The sequence below is a fragment of the Lotus japonicus genome, chromosome 4 (assembly GCF_012489685.1).
Source record: "Lotus japonicus ecotype B-129 chromosome 4, LjGifu_v1.2".
Lineage (NCBI taxonomy): Eukaryota > Viridiplantae > Streptophyta > Magnoliopsida > Fabales > Fabaceae > Lotus > Lotus japonicus.
Genome location: NC_080044.1, coordinates 62,206,604 through 62,227,670, shown reverse-complemented (window position 1 = coordinate 62,227,670; position 21,067 = coordinate 62,206,604). Strand labels below are relative to the sequence as shown.

The 21,067-nt window shown below is 41.3% G+C and overlaps 1 protein-coding gene across 6 annotated transcripts; it reads left to right on the top strand.

The window, feature by feature from the left end:
* The first annotated feature begins 9,991 nt into the window (after positions 1-9,991).
* On the top strand, positions 9,992-11,756 carry LOC130712097 (uncharacterized). Of its 6 annotated transcripts, none has more exons than XM_057561935.1 (2): positions 9,992-10,094; positions 10,444-11,756. In XM_057561935.1, the coding sequence occupies exon 2, from the start codon at positions 10,887-10,889 to the stop codon at positions 11,538-11,540; it is 654 nt and encodes a 217-aa protein (XP_057417918.1). In that variant the 5' UTR covers positions 9,992-10,094; positions 10,444-10,886; the 3' UTR covers positions 11,541-11,756. The 6 variants fall into 6 exon arrangements, with proteins under 6 accessions (XP_057417918.1, XP_057417916.1, XP_057417917.1 ...); XM_057561933.1 differs by having other exon boundaries at positions 9,993-10,126; positions 10,299-11,756; XM_057561934.1 differs by having other exon boundaries at positions 9,994-10,094; positions 10,299-11,756.
* Positions 11,757-21,067: the final 9,311 nt, after the last annotated feature.

Sequence of the window (21,067 nt, the reverse complement as noted above, 5' to 3'; positions counted from 1 at the left end):
TTTCGCCGAATCTCGCCGAATCGTCGCAGAGCTTCGATTCTGCTCAAATACCCATTTTTCGACTAAAGTTTCGCTCTTTGGACTGAAAACTCTCGACTGAGCTTAGCGCCAGTAGGATTAGTTGTCATAAACGTCGTTGGTGACGTCCCCATCCAATTTGTTTTTCGAAATTCCAATTTTGAATTTTTGAGCTAAAAACACTGACCAAAATACCCATGCTTCATTTTTCGATCCGATAATTTTTTCGAGCTTCAATTCACCTTAGTTACGACTAATGATAACCTAGGAATCAAGTTTGATCGAAGAAAAAGCGCCGGAACACATTTTGATGTGTTGTGGCCGAGAACTCCTTAAGGTGGAGGAGAGAATTTCTCTTTTTCGAAAACTCGTCGTATCGCGTTAGAATATCGTACTCTGGAGTGTATAATGCTTCGTATAATGTCAGTAATTATTGTTTGGTTAGTTCTTACTTGTTGTGATTGAATTCTGTGATTTCGCTCAAAGGTTCGTTTGAAGAATTCGGTGGAGCGGAAGGAGAGGATCGTGAAGGAACCCTGCAGGAACGCACTGGAGGAACTAGAGGTGAGGGCTACTCACTAAATACTAGCTAATGCTTTAGGTGTCGACGAATTCGACTTGATTTATTGTTTATGCACTTGATTGTGATTGACTGGGAAATGTTTTCTGGAGGCTTCGACCGTGTGAACTAATTGAGACGTGTGTCTCCATTTTCTTAGGCCTCGGCCGACATTGTTGATTTAGATTTACTTATCGCTTTGATTGTTGTTGATTGATTCACATGCTATGTGCTAAATGGTTAATCTTAGGATGTGTTGATATATGTACCATGATTGTTTGATTGTGCCATTTGGTTATGAAATTATACATATATCTGTTATACGTCAGAGTGACGAACACGGGCGATTGTGCCATACTCATTATGAGATATTGGGAAGTTTGACGGGACGAACCGAGGTTCGGACCCTTGTTATTATTTAGTGGATCGAGACCTTCTCTGGGAGTTACCTGGGATGAAGGGATCTTTTAAACTCATAAGATTAGAGACAAACCTAAATGTTACAAGGAAAATTCATAAGACACTAAACAAGCTCTGAACCCTTTAAATAACGATAACAACCTCAAATGAAAACTTAGGGTTAGATATTAGTTTTGGAAAATGAGAAGTGTCGCTGAATCCAAGTTTTAGGGAAACTAATAAGTTTCTGAGTATGTTTATACTCCTTTGCTCGATGAGCAGTTTATTTGTTTGGCTATTTAAAAGATAAGCCAAGGAACTATAAGTTTCCAAGTACATTAGTACTCTTCGCTAGATGAGCAATTTATTTGTTTGACTATCTAAAAGATAAGCCAGGGAACTATAAGTTTCCAAGTACATTGGTACTCTTTCGCTCGCTGAGCAGTTTGGACCATCGAATTAAATGAGTCAGATGACTCATAAGTCATCAAGGGTGATTGCACTATTTTTATGATTAATTGTCTTTTGTCGCAGAATCGACATTTACCTTAGGGTATTCTTTTTAGAGACAATAAGTTAGCTAGAACACGTGACGACGTGACAAGTGAGGTCGGAGATGTTGTTTGGCTAATTATATTGCATCATTCATACATTTTGAGGTTTATACACGGTGGGACGCCGACCTCAGTGGATTCCAAATTGGTCATAAGACCCGGATTTCCATATAAGAACACCTAGAGTGTTTCTTAGTAGCAGACAGAAGTGGCAGGCCTGACGGTATACTACTGATCTGACTACATTTTGTTTGGTATAAGAGACGCCCGAGCAGAAATGGTCCCACTAAGGCCGGTGCAAGGACTGACTCGATGGTGCCCATCCTTCCGGAGCATTTTTTGTCCTAAGCATGTCATTGCATCTCATCATACATGCTGACCTAATTGTCGAATGTGATTGATATTTGTTATCTTACTTAAAGCGGGGGCTGTAAATATATTTGCACATTAGTTTTATTTACCTTTTTGTGTTGAATCTTTATTTCGACAAGTCTTTTATTTTTAAACAAATTGAAAAAAAATATTCACGTTTTTCCGCTTTATTTGATTTTTGATTACTAAAGTGACGCCACCGAAATCGGGGTGTTACAACAACCTTGCCTTAGTCTTCTCAAGAATACTGACCTCACTGGTCTCTCAAGGAACTACAAACAAAGTTTGTGAAAGAGTTTGGTTTACATAGAGATGCTTCTAAACAAGCAGAAGTAAAAACAATAAGAACATTGAAGAAATATTGCTAAGGTATTAACTGAAAGTATTTCACGTGTATGCACAATAGTTTCTTTTCTTATTTCTTCTATCTTCAGCCTTTAAATACTCCAAGGTGTTGAGGTTGTTTCCTATGAAAGAATCTATCCATTGGAGGGCAGTGCTGGAATTTCCAGAGCCTGCTGTGGCTGAACGTCGTAGGTAAGGCTGTCAGAATAGTACATTTGCTTTTGTATGAATGACAATGACATTGCCTTAGCCTAGTTGTCTCTTGATCTTGGGCGACGCTTCATGTTGGAACTTGTGAAGCTGGGTGATCAGAGTCAGAATGAAGCTTGGAACCTCTGACCTTCAGAACTTCTGCTTCTGGACTATTCATCAGAACATCTGGTCTTCAGAGCATGAAATGCTTCTGGTATTGAGAGCCAGATTACTCTTGGACTTCAGAGCTTCCAAGTCTTCAGCTTCTGGACCGTTCCTCAGAACATCTGGTCTTCCGAATTTCAGAGCTTGAATCTTTCAGAGTCCACGTCAAAGCTTTAATCTTCAGAGCATCTGAAGCGTTTGCTACCGTTCAGAAGAACGTAGTGAATGCAGAAGCATAACGTTGGCTACTCTTGGGTCTTCAACTTCTGATAAATGTTGGGTCTTTGAATCAGAGTCAGAGCCTGTTTGCCACAACTTAAAAGACAAACGTTAGAGTACCATAATTGTTCATACATAATAATAAACCTGTTATCATAAAAACATAGAGTTGTACCACCTGACCAAATCTTGGTCTTACAAGTAGGTGGCAATAGTCTTTGGCTACTTTTCAGACATGAGACAATTGAGAAATATGATGTTGACAAGTTGTCCTTTTCCCTTGTTGGTCAGTGCACCTTTAGCAAAAGTAACGTAGTCATCACGTGATCTCTTTTGAATGTAAGTCAAATGGTTTCAATCTGACTTTGTCTTTGGCGCCCAAAATTTGTCTTCAATTTTTCTGACTGATAAGTTGGCATTGGACGGTCAGAACGAATGTGTCTTGACTTGAACTTGTTTGCATGCCAGACAATCTTGTGAATTTTGGAGCTTTTACTCTTTGTAGTGATTGAATGTTGAAGCATTGTATGCAAATTGAATTTCTCCTGAAATTCAAATTAATTGAGAAGCTTAGTTGACAATATGAGTGCTTCTATATAAAAATTGTTATGATCAAAATTAGATTTTAAAATGTTATGACGCGTTTGAACTTAACAACCAACACATACGAGATGAAGCTTTTGGCCGTGGAGTTCCAGTGTAAATTAGAGGAATTTCGTTGTGTGTGGGAAAGGGAAATGGGAGGTGGAGCTGGGGCTGGTTGTGGTAGTGTGGAAAAGGGGAGGATAATGACAAAAGTGATTAAATACATTTTAGAATGACCAAAAGTGAAGGGGCGAGGATCCCGCCACACCCTTGGGGTTTGTTTCACCCTCGCCCACCATGCCTTGGCGAGGAACCGATGACTTGCCGGTTTTGGTTCCTTTGCTTTCTTCTTTTTCATTGTCAGCGGAGGGATCGCGACTCTGGTCCCTCCATTCGTGCCAGGATCAGCCTCTTTGGATTTGTGGGATTCCTTCATTAGGGAAGGGAGAGCGGTGTTGTTGGTAGGACCCGGCGCCGGCTCGTCAATCATCGGAGGAATGACGACGTCAGGCGTTGGCTCATTGGATCCAGGAGCAGCAATGTCTGGCGTTGTCCCGCCAGCCTCAGGAAAAAGCAGTATCGATTGTAGATCCTGACGCAAGCTCAACCGATGTGAACCCTCTAACCCGTTTCTTTGGGGGAGGGATGGTGGTCTCAGCGTCTGCATCCACAGCAGCGTGCCTTCTCTTACTTCCGTTAGTGTTGAAGCCGGGAGGAAACTCGAACGCTTTGGCGGCCAAGGCACGCTTTAGTTCGAACTTAGTGAAATTCATTCCTCCTAGGAATGAATCGAGGATGTTCTTGGGAGCAGCTTCGAGCAATTGTGAGCACTCGAGGACCGGAAGCCCAGCAAGAAAGCTAAGGATGATTTTACCTTCATCACTCAGCGACGCATCTGATGGCAGCAGAACAACGCGGGGCCTCCTGGTCCAGTAGAAAGGAAACAGGGCAGTCCCGTCCCGGAGGGTGAAAGCTTCAGGGTAAGTGGGATGCACGGTTATGCGGAAGTACCGGCGCCCGGGCCCCATCTTGACGTTTCTCTTGTAGGGGTGAAGACGTTGTCGGCCCGTGCACGATTTTAGAGAAACCCACCCTGGGTTTGGGTTTTTAAAGACTTTGGCTCCACGACGTAGAAGTAAAAGAAGTGGACGGTTTTTGGTTCAAGACCAACGGCGTTGCAAAGAATCGAGGAAGGGGGAGAAAGGCAGTTTGATTTCCAGGTCGAGGAACAAATACTTGTAAACGTGAAAGAAGTGGGGTCTATTCACGCCATGGTCAACAGCACGGTGCTGCCAGGGCCGACGAATCGTTGGGCACCTTCCGGTGACAAGAATATCTTCAAGAGATTTCTCGTAACAAAGTCCACCGGCCTGGCGGGCCGTCTTAGTAACAGACTCATTAGAGGACAGCTCAAAAGGCTGACAAATGGCCTTCTGGCGGGGGTTTTATCCGTGGACTTGGGAAGGGTGGCAAACACCCGGCGCCAGAAGGCGTCGATTTCCCCCTGGCCAAGGGGAAGTCCTCCGGAAGGAGGAAGGTCAACCGGGGGCGGAGATGCAGGAGCAGTGCTTCGGGATCGGGAAGATTTTTTAGTACGGCGTGGGGAAGTCATTCTTGCAAGTGAAAAAGTTAGAACGAAGATGGAAGAGGGTGCTAGGGTGTCAATTTTAGCAGGTTATGAGGATTCCAGAAGTGGTAAATGATGGAGCAAGGGGGAATTTAAAAGTTAGGGTGAGTAGCGGTTGGGAAATCATGTCTCATCGTGGCAAGATGAAATGATTACTCAGGGGAGCGTGACGCGGATTTTGGGAAACGGGAACAACACATTAAATAAAAAGTTACAACGGCTGAAGCTCACTGGTTTGAATTCAAATTGACAGGCTTTATTATGATTTGAAGGGACATTTCGGAGATAACGGTTGAGATTCTACAGATTCGTTGACCTTTGTATTATTTCAATACATTACATGTGGCTTACACGCGTCAAGCAATCATGGTCCATGGCAATCACTGCTGAAGCAGGACGAGGGAGCCAAGCACTGTCGCCACAAGCCCACTTGTGGACTCGTGGGACCGAAGGAAATTGCTAGGGAAACCAAAAAATTAGTCTTAGGCTTTAGTTACTGAGCCATGTTGGCAATTGTTTGAGTCATTAGGCTTTAGCGTTAGTAAGTTTTCTCATGATCGTCGCCTCAGGTTTTTTCTTAAAGACACACCCAGCTCTCATGCTTCGAGCTCGGTGTCTTGTGGACTTGTGGACTGGGCGAGACCCTAGGGTCCCTCACCCAGGGATGCTAGCTCAGGGCGACGTGCAAGCCAGGAAATTGGGCCTTCTCCCGGGAGGCCCAACTGGCCCATTAAGAGAAGTTAGGGGCGCCAAGCCCAACCCCCAAATCTATAAATAGGGGACGGTTACCAATTGTAAGGGACTCTTAGCTCATTTGAGAAATAATAAGATTGAAATTCAGTTACTTTCTCTCTCTAAGCTGTTACGCTCCTACCCTCTCTATATTCTCACATCACCATCCTTTCACTTTAGGTACCGTACCTCATCTCTATGTTCTTGGATATAACACTTCTGATTTTTATTTTCAATTTATTGTTGTGGTTTTGTGAATTTTATTCCCAAAGCATGATAAATCACAAGTATGTCTTCATCTATATAGGTCTCTGATACTTTGGATTACACAGACAATTATGACAAATGTTGAACTTGATGATCATGTTAGCTGCGAGAGAAAAAGAAGGCCTCGTTGAATCATTATTATAGCAAGGAGACGCTGACATAGCTCTCATCATGGAGGATATAGTTCTGACGGGAACTGGGTCACCTCGCAATGGTTCGAGATTGATCATATGTCGAGGAGCGCGACGGGGTTTGAGGTCGGTGACAGTGGGGAGGAATGATGTCATATTTGTGATAGTAGCGATTACAACATCAACCTGGTTCATGACAATGGCCAATGAGGTTGTCGTTTTGAATTGATCAACCTTGGACTGCAGGTGTTCGGCATGGAGAGACTAGGTGGTGGATTTTGACTTGTTGTTTGATAGTCGATGGAAAGGTTGTTCATGGTTAGTTATGGTGGAGATGTTTTTTTCATCAGCACTATGATGGAGATGTTTTTTTTGGTAAGCAAAATTGAATTGATAAGGAGATACTAGGAATACCTCAACTCAAAAAATAGAAGAGACCCAAACTAATCAATGGAGATGTGGTTGGACCCAATGACTTATTTGTAAATTTCAAGCTTATCTAAAAAAAATTTGTAAATTTCAAAATCTTTAATTGGCGGTAAAATCTCCAACATTTTTTTAGATAAGTGTTAGTTGTTAGTAAATTAGTACAAATTATTTTCCTTAGAATTCGAACGCTGCCTTTCACCTACAATTATCTTTAGCCCAACCATGTAAGTTACTTTACCTTCAAAAAAAAAAAAAACCATATAAGTTACCCATTCCCCGGTAAAATCTCAAACATACCCCAAATATTTTGTAGTATACGATGAGACATTATTTTCGCTACTCATCTTCTATCCTACAATTGAAGGATCTGAAATCACTGTTCATGCACCAACTTTTTTTTTTGTTACAAGAGAGTAGTGGGCTGGGCCTATTGAGTTATATGGTGGCCCCTTTCACTGCTATTCTTCACCATCTCTTCTTTCTCTTCCCGTAGGCTAGCGTCTGTTCCTGAGATCATAGCCTAATTTCTGGGATAGCTTGTTGCTTGCCTTTCACCTACTTCATCATCCTCTTGAAGTAGCTACCTCTGTAATAGCTACCTCTGTTAGTAGCCCAGTTCACGACAGCATCAAGAGTTTCTGCCGCTATCCTTCCTCTTCCCCTAACACTGTTCACGCGGCAAATCTAGGGTCCATAGCGTAGGCACTTATGCCACAGAGCTGAGACAAGTTCTTTGTCTTCCTCTGACTGCCTATGATATGTTATCTTTCTTCTTCCTTTAACCGTACCTCTGTAGCTAGGGTAGTGTTAGGGTTCTGCAATCGATGCTCAATCTCCAACTGGATCCAGCTGGCATGATTTGATGCATGCCCAAATTTATGCTTATAAATTGATCTTATACGCTGCTCACCTGCTTGTGGTACTTCTTCGTGAAGGGCTCCCTCTTTCTGGTCTAAAGCAAGTGTTGTTTCTGCTTTATGCTTTTTGGTCTAAAGCAAGAGAGGTCATTGCATGTTAATTCTTCACCAAGAATAGGTTTGTGCTCATGACCTCTGCTTTGGTTTGTTTTGATTATGCTTAAATGTCATTTTGGATAGGTTTGCTAATATACATGTTATTTGGTATTTTATTTTGTTGAATGTCATTATTTTGAAATTTGGTTTGGTATGATAGTATATCTCATTTGAAATCTGAAATTTTACTTTGTCATGTTAGTTATTAAGAGCATGTACATGTTTTCATTTTCTTGATAGTGATAGTATGCTGGTAACTCATTAAAACTAAGGGTGTGTTTGGTTCTTAGGAGGGGGGGATTTTATATGTTATCATGTTTGGTTAAGAGGAGGGGAAGGGAGGGGAATTAATCCATTTTTTATTTGGTTTCAAAGGGGAGGGGAGGAATTTTAAAACATATTTACATTTAACCAATATGGTGTCATCTTCCTACCACTGGCATTGAATACCACTGGTGTCGTGTCCTTCAAATTGGGCATCACAATTACTACTAGCAAAGCAAAGAACCCTATCAAATGGTGAATTTAAACTTGCAGAAGACATGTATATATATACTTTTACTTTGTACAAATGACATAGAAAGAAAGGGAAGACTAATCCGATAATCACATTTTCATCCTACATTTGCATAAATTAGGACTTAGGAGAATGGTTTATAATTTTGATGCAGCACATTTTGAACCATAACCATGTTTTGGAATACTTCAATCACTTTTCTTTAGTAACTAAACACCACAAGGTGGGTTGGTGAAGGAGCTAGAATGCCTTCTAAGCCACCAGCTGGTATCTTTTGGGCTATAAATTTTAGTCAAGATTGTTCCTAGATTTTGTATTTCAATTTAATCAATATAATGAAAGAGGTTATCACTTAGAAACATGTGAAATTCCTTTATCTTACCTCTTCATGTAAGACATCATTAGTTGTTATCTTTCCTTGTGCTTTTACGCAGAATCTGAATTGATGAAGGAAATGTTTGCCACACTACTTTTAGGAGAAGAAATGTCAGGTGCATGAGATGGTGAGAACATTGTATATATCATGTGCTACATGAGTTTTGATTACTAAAAGGTTTAATTGATAGTGCAGTGACTTTAATTCAAATATAAGCATATGTATATTTTCAGTCACCTTAATTATGGTTGTGTTTTCCCTCTAATAGCAAGGATTTTTCTTATTCTTACATGTAGATGCTTGGTTAGTTCAGTCACATAAGTTGTTCAATGTTCGGGGTGACTATAATCCAAGTTGAGTTACCTAGAGTCTTACGTTAAGCTCAATGCAATTTTAAATTGGATTGTTATGGTGATTTTAGTTTCTCAACTGTTACACATTCTTTGCAATTGAAAAATGATGTTTTAGGAGCCTGGGAAGTTAGTTAGTGTAGCTGAATTTGCTTCTGGGATAGTTATCAACTACATCAATGTTTGTTAAATTGAAATTATTTTTAATTTTTGTTATTAAGTATGTCATTCTGCAATTCAGGTATATGAGACCGGAATAAGAACAGTCACTAAATTTCACGGTTGGGAGCGGATCTGTTTGCTTTTCCAATTTAGTCAATTTTTTCTTATTCTAATGGAGCAGGAAAATTACTATTAGTCATGAGGCTCTTTTCATGGATGGTTTCTTTTGTTTTGGTTAGAACTTAGAAGCATTTACCATATGTGCATTATGATTGAGTTTTAAAATACTGTGAAGAAACTTATGTTTGCAGAGATGATTCACATTGATACTCATGTACAAGTCCCCTTTATGCTACACTTTTCCCTCTTCACATATGGTTAGTTGGAAAGGGAAAATGAGAGCATAAAATATAGGGAAATTAATGTCATGATACAAAATGCTAGATTTTCATCAGAAAGATGCAACTTTACTTATAAAATGAATTTTCTTGATGGGATTTCAAAGCTTCTCGCTATTCTTATCATTTTACAAAATTGAAAACACCATTCTCATTAAGTTTTCCTCCCTGTAGAAGTGTATCACAATATTTGGTTATAAATAATTATCTTATTATGTGTAGTTTTAACATTTCCAAATAGCTGCTTATGCGATTGCAACTTCATGACTAATACATGGACCAAAACACGGTTTTCCGGTAAAAAAAAAAGTTTGTCGTTACACTACAAATTTTGGAAACAGAAGTTTATATTTATAATTTAGAAAAATCATCTTCATCGTCATACCCATAATACCCTTATAAGTCAAAATTATAGCTACACTGAATGCTTTTCGTAGGGACCTGCAAGCTCTCAAAACCAGCTGGTCACGTTGCTTTACACGTTGTGTGCCTACGCCCTACGGCCCCTACCTCCCCCCTCAATCTTCTTTACAGCTGTGTTGATTTGATGCACACCCAGGTTTATGCTTATAAATTGAAACCTTTGCCGTGTGTTTTCTCATCAGTTCTTTGTTCATTCAGCTCCCCCTAATTTCAGTTACTTTTGTTTCAGCTACTTTGTTAAGCTACTCCTCACGATGGCAGGTATGCGTTTGTGTTCCAGAATTGATATGAAGGTACATGCATCTATGTTCTAGGAGTCAATTACAACTGACTTATCATCTTTTATTCAATTTGTGGTTCTTTTCTTGTCCTAACCAGTTCTTGATGTCCTTTTTTATTATTAGAACTCCTTATTTGGTTTATAAAAAAAAACCATCTTTTTACAATGGCGGTCAATGTTCACAGAACATGATTATATCTATACAAGTGTTTTTCTAATGAGGGACTACACAACTTTGATGATTATTATGAACTGCGCGGGAGATATCATATACAGTTCGCATACCAAGGACAAAACCAGTTTGACATATTTATCTTCAAATTATTACAGAGGATTGTGTGTATAAGCAGATTGTTGCAAGGTACACAACAAACATGGGAGTGGGAAATGACTCACGAGTGTTGTGAAGAGTTGCAGCCAAGTAAACTACTTTGGATTTTTAGCAACTTTTACTATTTTTTCTTTTCCGATTGTAAATGGCTACATGTTAATAGATTATACAATTTCAATTATATTGTTACGAATGTGATTGTTAGAGTTAGTTAGACAGCTGGTAGTTAAGCTGTTAGAGTTTGTTAGGAAGTTAGGAAAGTTGTTAGAGAAGTTAGTGAAGCAGTTGAAGTATAAAGAGCTGCTAATTGATGAATTGTAACCATGTTGTTGATGAATGAACTTCTCTCTTTCCTCTGAATCTTCTTTCTCTCTCTATCTCTCTCTCTCTCTGGTTTCTTCCCTAACATTGGTATCTAGAGCCTTCGATTCTCGGAACCGCCATGGCTGAAGCAACACGATTCCAGAGTTCGATTCGTGAAGCTGAGGAACGAATCATGGCTGCCATGGATCCCTGCATCGCGCGTCACATGCGTGAGCTGGAACTCCGATTCGAGACGCAATTCAATGGATTCCAAGAAGCCATGCGTGGAATTGGGCTTCAGGTTACGGATCTGGCTTCGTCGCGGCGAAGCAAAACGGCAAGCGACGGTGATTATCGAATGCCAACCCGTCTCATGAGGTTAGATTTTCTGAAATTCAGCAAGGAAGACGTTGATTCTTGGATCGCGAAGTGTGAGCGATTCTTCGCGTTGGGTGGAACTCCGGAATCAGAGCGTGTCGCCATCGCCAGCATCGCTTTAGATGAAAGCTCGTTCAGATGGTTTCAAGGATTGGATCAAGGCACTGTGTGCAGAGTGACTTGGCCTGAGTTCGCGGCGGCGTTGCGAACACGATTCGGCGTCGAATTCGAGTCCCCGATGGAGGAACTCAAGCGATTGACGCAGCAAGGAAACTTGGAGGAATATCATGAAGCGTTTGATAATCTGGCATATAGAACAGAGCTATCTGAACAGTTGAAGCTTCAATGCTCTTTAGGAGGCCTCAATTCTGAGTTGTGTAAGACCCAAGTTTTTAAGCTTATGCTTAGTGAATAAAATCTTATTCACGATTAGGGTTGATGTATTGTGAAAGGAAACCTGAACAAGAGTTTGTCAAATGGAATAGATTTATGAAGGAGAAAGTTCAGGAAAAGTCAAAGGATTTTATCGAAGTCGATTTAAGTTATAGCACGATCGTTATACGCTTAACCTAGGTCCGAAACCCTAGTATATAGCTAATTTTCACTTTTAGGCACGACGGAAGTTAATTCCAAAAATCTTCAGAGAAATGTTAGAACTTCTCTTTTTCCATATATCACAATCGTTTCGAGGCGAAACTCTAGGATCTACGAACGTCCGATTCCAATCATCGGAAGTTTGCCGAAACCGAATCCCTGGTATTTCAAAACCCTAGAATTTCTCGACAATGAAGATTTTATCTATTCAGAACTTCAAATGGATATTCTACACGCGTACACCCATTTCTCTTGATGATTTCAATCTTTCTTCAGAAGGAAGTTTTCCATTCCGACATTTGATGCAAAAAGCAACTTATCGGGTAAAATAGTTTTACACCGACTTTGCACCGACTTTGCATTAGTTGCCAAAAATACAAGGAGACATCTTCTTAGCTTAGGAATTCCTTTGCCAAAACCTATCTTAGAATTCATGGAGAATGATGCCGGAAAAATCAGATTCGCGAAACTTTCATTTTCCCGCGAATTACCATTTTCTATATATAGCAAGCAAGTGAGAAAAAAACACAAAACTCCTCCATTTTCCATCTCAAGGCCGCGAGTTCATCAAGGAAGAAGGAGAAGAAGATTTTGTTCAATCCTTGTTTGATCGTTGATTAATCAGTTGCTGCTTCAAGGTTTCGAGGTATAGTCGCTAATCCTTACCTCCGATCGCTTTTTCCATAGCTTTTCTGTAGAGTTTTCTGAGCTGATAGTTTATGGGTTTTTGCAAAACTATCCCGAATCTTTCATTTCTGATTCTAAACCTCTTCTATATGTGCCCAAGATCACTTCTGCCGGGTTAGATTTTCCGTTATGTCGCCGGAATCAATTTGAGCCTAAAATACCCATTTTTGGAGTTTTTGGTGTAAAGCTTCAACCTTTAGGCTGAAAACTATCGCCTTAGCTTAGTGCTAGTAGGATTAGTTGTCATAAACGTCGTTGGTGACGTCCCTGCAAACTCTTATTTTTGGGATTTCAGTTTTGAAAATCCTAAGTTAAAAATCATGACCAAAATACCCCTGCGACAGTTTTTGATCCGATAATTTTTCCGAGTTCAGAATACCCTTAGTTACGGCTTATGAAAGCATAGGAACCAAGTTTGATCGAAGAAAAATCGAGCCCCACAATTACCAAAAGTGGCCGAGCCCTATAGGGGAGGAGGAGGAAAATTTCCTTTTCTGAAAACTTGTCTTTCGCGCTAGATTATCGTACCTTAGAGTATAGATTACTTCGAGTAACCTTAGTAAGTATCGATAACTTAGTTTTCGATAGATTCTGATAGTGTTTCTGTGGTTTTGCTCTAAAGGTGATTTTGAGGAATTCCCAGAGGAGCAAGCCTTTGATTGTGAACAAGTGTTAGGAGATCGTCCTGGAGAATCTACAGGTGAGGGCTTCTCACTGAATCTCTAGTTAATGCTTAGGGTCGATGTTTTCGACATTGTTTACTGTTTATGCACTGTAATTGTGTGTGATTGGAAAATGTTTTCTGAGGCTTCGGCTGACAATGTAGATGATTCATCTACTGAATGTTTTTGAGATTGTCTTACATGCTATGTGCTATGTGGGTAATCTAGGATGTGTGGTGCATGCCTTATATGCTAGGTGCTATGTGGTTATTGCTTAAGATATTGACATATGACATGTTGATTGATTATGATGAGTTAATTCTGCTTTTGCACTATAATCTGAGTTTCTGAACGGTGAGAAAAGCGGGCAGGTCATGCCGATTTTATTTTGAGAGTTTTGAGAAAGTTTGATAGGACGAACGAGGTTCGGGCCTTAATTTTGTTTAGTGGATCGAGACCTCCTCTGGAAGCGACTTGGGATTGGGAGATCCTGCAAATGTATAAGACTTGCGATAAGACAAAAGGGAATCTATTTTATAAAGAAAATTCATAAGACCTTAAATAACCTCAAAATCTTTAAGTAATGATAACAACCTCGAAGGAAGGCATTGGAAGTCAAATCATAGTTTTGGAAAAACGAGGAGTGTCGTCGGATCCAAGTGTTGAGGAGTTTGGTAAGTTCTGAGTATGTTGGTACTCCTCCGCTCGTTGAGCAGTTTGATAGCCATCCAAGGGATGAGCCGAGAAGCTTCACTGAGGCGTGAGCCCTTGTGAATGCAGGATACTCCACTGAGGCGTGAGACCTTGTGGAAAGCATGGATCTTCACTGAGGCGTGAGACCTCGTGAACAGCATGAAGCTTCACTGAGGCGTGAGACCCTTTGAATGCGGGATACTCCACTGAGGCGTGAGACCTTGTGGAAAGCATGGAACTCCACTGAGGCGTGAGACCTTGTGAGAGCATGAAACTTCACTGAAGCGTGAGACTTCGTGAGAGCATTGGTGACCCGAAGAGTCATCGTGAGTGGTTGCACCCGTGCATATGCGTGATGAAGTGCCAAGCAGAGTACTTCGGTATAGCCGGAAGTAACGATCAGCCATGCAGAGTTGGATCGGTCCTGACTATACCTGGCACAACAGGAGGTAACGGTCATCCATGTAGAGTTGTATCGTGCCTGTTGATGTTCGTCATAGCAAGCAGAAATGGTCAAACCATGTAGAGTTTGTACCGTCTTGACTATAGCCAAAGGTGATAAGCGACGCCCGAGCAGAAATGGTTAAACACGAGGCTAGTGTTACGACCGTCTCGAGGTGCCCAGCCTATAAGTGGCAATACCTTTGGTTTGTCCCGTCGCCAAGCAGAGTGACGTTGTTGTTTTGTTCCGTCGCCAAGCAGAGTGACGTTGTTGTTTTGTTCCGTCTCCAAGCAGAGTGGCGTTGTTGTTTCGTTCCGTCGCCAAGCAGAGTGACGTTGTTGTTTTGTTCCGTCGCCAAGCAGAGTGACGTTGTCGGTTTGTTCAGTCGCCAAGCAGAGTGACGTTATTCGGGTTTTATGCTGATCTGACTACATGATGAGTGTGTTTGATACTTGTTAGTTCTACTTGATGCATGTTAACTGTGATTTACAGTCGTTATATTCTTTGTGGAAATATGCAACCCTAGGATGTTATCCCTAGTTATAAGCCTAAGTGGCTATTATCTTATTTATATTTATTGGTGCTATTATTTACATAATTCTTTGGAGTTGACCCTCGCGTCTTCTGTGTGTGCTTTGGCGAACAAACGCCCTTTGTCAGATGTCTTTGGCGGGCTGATTCATGATGGTTCATCCTTCGGGAGGAACTAGGGTTGAGATGCGGGAACTGGAGCGTATCGCGGTAGCGAGAGGAGGACGGATGGTGTACATAGACTAGGTCGTTCTGGATTCAGATTCGGGCGACGATCATGCTAGCATGTAGGTTTTAGTGCTGGTGTGAGCTCCTCGAGATGGGATTAGTGTAGGAGTAGAGTCTTAGCTCTGAACATCATTTGTTTTCTTTGGGGACAGGGTAGTTTCCCACCTATAGCTTTTTGTGTGGTTCTTTACGAGAATCACAGAGAGTTGGTTGGACTTAGGAGGTCTTGCTTCAGGCCGATGAGTCAGCTTATTCTCAGTTTTGAGGGATGGTGTTGCGGACACTTGACCGTTCTTGTGGATTGTACCTTTTGCCTTCGGGCGTTACACTTTTCTTTCCGTCACTGGAGGTTTACTCGTGACGAGGTTACTACTACAGCGGGGGCTGTTTATATATTGTATATTAGTTCTGATTATTGTTATTGTTGGGTTTTATTTAATTCAGTCTTGTCTTAGTTATTATCAAAAAAAAATATCTACGTTTTTCCGCATTAAGTTTATTTTGGTTACTAAAGTGACGCCACCGAAATCGGGGTGTTACATTGTGGTATCAGAGCACGGTCGAGTCTTTCGGGAGTTGTTGGGGAATAGGTCTTCTGTGCTAGGTTGTGTGACTCTGCAAAGAGTGAAAATTGATTGTTTGCAAGCGATTTTTCGCTTAAAAATTGATTGAAGTTATTGCTTAATCATATTGTATAGTTATACTAGATGCTATCTTATGATGAGTACTAACTATTTGTTTAACTTAACAGAACATGGTGAATGCTAATCAGCTAGCTGAGATGATGGCCACTATGGCCCAAGCGGTAACAGCGCAGGCAAATGATAATGCGATGAGGCGTGCTGCTGAGGAGGCACGTGATCAGCATCAGCGCCAGAGGGAAGTAACTCTGGACCAAAACAAAGGCCTCAATGACTTCAAGAGGCAAAACCCACCAAAGTTCTCTGGTGGTACTGACCCAGACAAAGCGGATCTCTGGATTCAGGAAATCGAGAAGATATTCGGCGTACTACAAACTGCTGAGGGTGCCAAAGTGGGCATGGCGACTTATCTGCTACTCGGGGATGCTGAGTACTGGTGGAAGGGCACCAGAGGAATTATGGAAGACAATCACGAGGAGATTAGCTGGAACTCATTCCGGACCGCATTCTTGGAAAAGTATTTTCCAACAAGTGCTCGGGATGAGCGGGAGTCACAATTTCTGACACTCCGTCAGGGGGGTATGTCGGTACCGGAATTTGCTTCAAAGCTGGAATCTTTGGCGAAGCATTTTCAATTCTTTCATGATCATGTGAATGAGCGCTACATGTGCAAGCGCTTTGTAAATGGACTGAGGCCTGATATTGAGGACTCAGTGAGGCCGCTGGGAATCATGCGATTCCAGTCGTTGGTTGAGAAAGCCACGGAGGTGGAGCTGATGAAAAATAGAAGGATGAATAGAGCAGGAATTGGGGGACCGATGAGGTCGAGCTCCCAAGACAACAAGGGAAAAGGAAAGTTACAGATGAAGAAGCCTTATCAGCGTCCTACGGGGGAAGGGTTTACCCCAGGACCGTTCAGGCCTACGATTGCTGCTGCGGGAGGAGCAGGAAGCCAAGCTGGGAGCCGTGAGATGACATGTTTTAAATGCGGGGAGGTTGGGCACTACTCCACGAAATGCCCGAAGGGAAAGCCGAGGTGTTTCAAGTGTGATCTACCAGGACATCTGGCCAACAACTGCAAGACACCCAAGGTTGAGCCATTTGTCAACACCATAAGGGGAAAGCGCCCTGCTGCTAGAGGAAGAGTTTATATCATGGATGGTGAAGGAGCTGAGGAGTTAACCAGAGGAGAGCGCAAGAACGATGGTAACCTTCTAACCATTCTTCCTCATTTCAGTATAACATAATCCATTACTCTTGTAGCGGGTGCAAGCACACCTATCTTACTTATACTGTCTAAGCTTTGACCTTATAGTTATTACGCCTATTAACACCTTATTTGACCGTAGCTCGTATTTTAGCTATAGAAATTACACGAGGTTTAGAATAACACGGTAAACCTAGAAAGTAGTTTTGCACCAATGCGTTTAAAAGGAAGCTAGAAGCTGAAGAATGAATCTCATAGAGATTTCTTATGGATAGTATACGTATGATGTCGAGGGCGTGTAGTTCCGTAGCGGAATCGTTGAGGATGTGAGGTCAGGATATTTGTGACTATTGGATGATAGGAACTCATTGACTGTTCCAGTGGGTTTTTCTAAATTTCACCTTCGATGTATTAGGCTTGATCAACTTAATATTGAGGGGGTGATATTCGGAATCAGAGCTGGCTATGGACTTTGATAGAAGGATTGGTAAGATTAACTTGATTGGATCGAGGATTAGTCGAGTTGGGAGGAAAAAGTTCGCATTTAGTATAAGTTCTCTTGCGAAGGAGATATAGTTTGAAGAAATGGATATTCATTTAGGAAGCATTGAAGAATTAACGGACATTAGAGGTCCAAACTTATTGAAGGTTCAGGTTTTAAGTCTATGAACTGTTGTCTTAAGTTTCTAGGACTCGAAGTTGGGTAGAATTTGATAGAGAGATTAAGAAGTTGATTGACGAGATGGAGATCAAGTTATAGGAAAGGGAAGTGTTAGTATTAAGATGAACACTGGAGGTTGTCATATTTGGACAAGTTGCTTAAAGTCTAAGAGTGAATGAAACTTGTTATGGATTTTGGTGATACGAGCTAGAGATTAGCGAGTGAATTTTGCTATGTGGAATGAGAATCTTAGGGTAAAGATTGACTTCAGAAGCTGGAGATCATATTCGAGTAAGAGTTTTAGTGGTGGTATCATTGAGGATTGTAGTTAAACCTCGGCAAGTTGAAAGATGATATGTCTGTTGAGACGCCGTTGGTCAACATTGGGACTAGAAGAGTGAAACAATCGAAGGGAAAGCAGAGTGTTTTAGTGAAAATTATTTGGAATAAGGACACGGACGGTGTTATATGGGTATTAGAGGAAAAGATCAAGGAATAATATCCAGAACTTTATACTGACCCTTAAGTTTCGAGGTCGAAACTTTCTTTTTGGAGGATAGTAATGTAAGACCCAAGTTTTTAAGCTTATGCTTAGTGAATAAAATCTTATTCACGATTAGGGTTGATGTATTGTGAAAGGAAACCTGAACAAGAGTTTGTCAAATGGAATAGATTTATGAAGGAGAAAGTTCAGGAAAAGTCAAAGGATTTTATCGAAGTCGATTTAAGTTATAGCACGATCGTTATACGCTTAACCTAGGTCAGAAACCCTAGTATATAGCTAATTTTCACTTTTAGGCACGACGGAAGTTAATTCCAAAAATCTTCAGAGAAATGTTAGAACTTCTCTTTTTCCATATATCACAATCGTTTCGAGGCGAAACTCTAGGATCTACGAACGTCCGATTCCAATCATCGGAAGTTTGCCGAAACCGAATCCCTGGTATTTCAAAACCCTAGAATTTCTCGACAATGAAGACTTTATCTATTCAGAACTTCAAATGGATATTCTACACGCGTACACCCATTTCTCTTGATGATTTCAATCTTTCTTCAGAAGGAAGTTTTCCATTCCGACATTCGATGCAAAAAGCAACTTATCGGGTAAAATAGTTTTACACCGACTTTGCACCGACTTTGCATTAGTTGCCAAAAATACAAGGAGACATCTTCTTAGCTTAGGAATTCCTTTGCCAAAACCTATCTTAGAATTCATGGAGAATGATGCCGGAAAAATCAGATTCGCGAAACTTTCATTTTCCCGCGAATTACCATTTTCTATATATAGCAAGCAAGTGAGAAAAAAACACAAAACTCCTCCATTTTCCCTCTCAAGGCCGCGAGTTCATCAAGGAAGAAGGAGAAGAAGATTTTGTTCAATCCTTGTTTGATCGTTGATTAATCAGTTGCTGCTTCAAGGTTTCGAGGTATAGTCGCTAATCCTTACCTCCGATCGCTTTTTCCATAGCTTTTCTGTAGAGTTTTCTGAGCTGATAGTTTATGGGTTTTTGCAAAACTATCCCGAATCTTTCATTTCTGATTCTAAACCTCTTCTATATGTGCCCAAGATCACTTCTGCCGGGTTAGATTTTCCGTTATGTCGCCGGAATCAATTTGAGCCTAAAATACCCATTTTTGGAGTTTTTGGTGTAAAGCTTCAACCTTTAGGCTGAAAACTATCGCCTTAGCTTAGTGCTAGTAGGATTAGTTGTCATAAACGTCGTTGGTGACGTCCCTGCAAAATCTTATTTTTGGGATTTCAGTTTTGAAAATCCTAAGTTAAAAATCATGACCAAAATACCCCTGCGACAGTTTTTGATCCGATAATTTTTCCGAGTTCAGAATACCCTTAGTTACGGCTTATGAAAGCATAGGAACCATGTTTGATCGAAGAAAAATCGAGCCCCACAATTACCAAAAGTGGCCGAGCCCTATAGGGGAGGAGGAGGAAAATTTCCTTTTCCGAAAACTTGTGTTTCGCGCTAGATTATCGTACCTTAGAGTATAGATTACTTCGAGTAACCTTAGTAAGTATCGATAACTTAGTTTTCGATAGATTCTGATAGTGTTTCTGTGGTTTTGCTCTAAAGGTGATTTTGAGGAATTCCCAGAGGAGCAAGCCTTTGATTGTGAACAAGTGTTAGGAGATCGTCCTGGAGAATCTACAGGTGAGGGCTTCTCACTGAATCTCTAGTTAATGCTTAGGGTCGATGTTTTCGACATTGTTTACTGTTTATGCACTGTAATTGTGTGTGATTGGAAAATGTTTTCTGAGGCTTCGGCTGACAATGTAGATGATTCATCTACTGAATGTTTTTGAGATTGTCTTACATGCTATGTGCTATGTGGGTAATCTAGGATGTGTGGTGCATGCCTTATATGCTAGGTGCTATGTGGTTATTGCTTAAGATATTGACATATGACATGTTGATTGATTATGATGAGTTAATTCTGCTTTTGCACTATAATCTGAGTTTCTGAACGGTGAGAAAAGCGGCAGGTCATGCCGATTTTATTTTGAGAGTTTTGAGAAAGTTTGATAGGACGAACGAGGTTCGGGCCTTAATTTTGTTTAGTGGATCGAGACCTCCTCTGGAAGCGACTTGGGATTGGGAGATCCTGCAAATGTATAAGACTTGCGATAAGACAAAAGGGAATCTATTTTATAAAGAAAATTCATAAGACCTTAAATAACCTCAAAATCTTTAAGTAATGATAACAACCTCGAAGGAAGGCATTGGAAGTCAAATCATAGTTTTGGAAAAACGAGGAGTGTCGTCGGATCCAAGTGTTGAGGAGTTTGGTAAGTTCTGAGTATGTTGGTACTCCTCCGCTCGTTGAGCAGTTTGATAGCCATCCAAGGGATGAGCCGAGAAGCTTCACTGAGGCGTGAGACCTTGTGAATGCGGGATACTCCACTGAGGCGTGAGACCTTGTGGAAAGCATGGATCTTCACTGAGGCGTGAGACCTCGTGAACAGCATGAAGCTTCACTGAGGCGTGAGACCTTGTGAATGCGGGATACTCCACTGAGGCGTGAGACCTTGTGGAAAGCATGGAACTCCACTGAGGCGTGAGACCTTGTGAGAGCATGAAACTTCACTGAAGCGTGAGACTTCGTGAGAGCATTGGTGACCCGAAGAGTCATCGTGAGTGGTTGCACCAGTGCATATGCGTGATGAAGTGCCAAGCAGAGTACTTCGGTATAGCAGGAAGTAACGATCAGCCATGCAGAGTTGGATCGGTCCTGACTATACCTGGCACAACAGGAGGTAACGATCATCCATGTAGAGTTGTATCGTGCCTGTTGATGTTCGGCATAGCAAGCAGAAATGGTCAAACCATGTAGAGTTTGTACCGTCTTGACTATAGCCAAAGGTGATAAGCGACGCCCGAGCAGAAATGGTTAAACACGAGGCTAGTGTTACGACCGTCTCGAGGTGCCCAGCCTATAAGTGGCAATACCTTTGGTTTGTCCCGTCGCCAAGCAGAGTGACGTTGTTGTTTTGTTCCGTCGCCAAGCAGAGTGACGTTGTTGTTTTGTTCCGTCGCCAAGCAGAGTGACGTTGTTGTTTTGTTCCGTCGCCAAGCAGAGTG

Bases quoted from the DNA above. Each gene is read 5' to 3' on its own strand.
- LOC130712097 (XM_057561935.1), top strand. From the start codon at position 10,887: ATGGCTGAAGCAACACGATTCCAGAGTTCGATTCGTGAAGCTGAGGAA.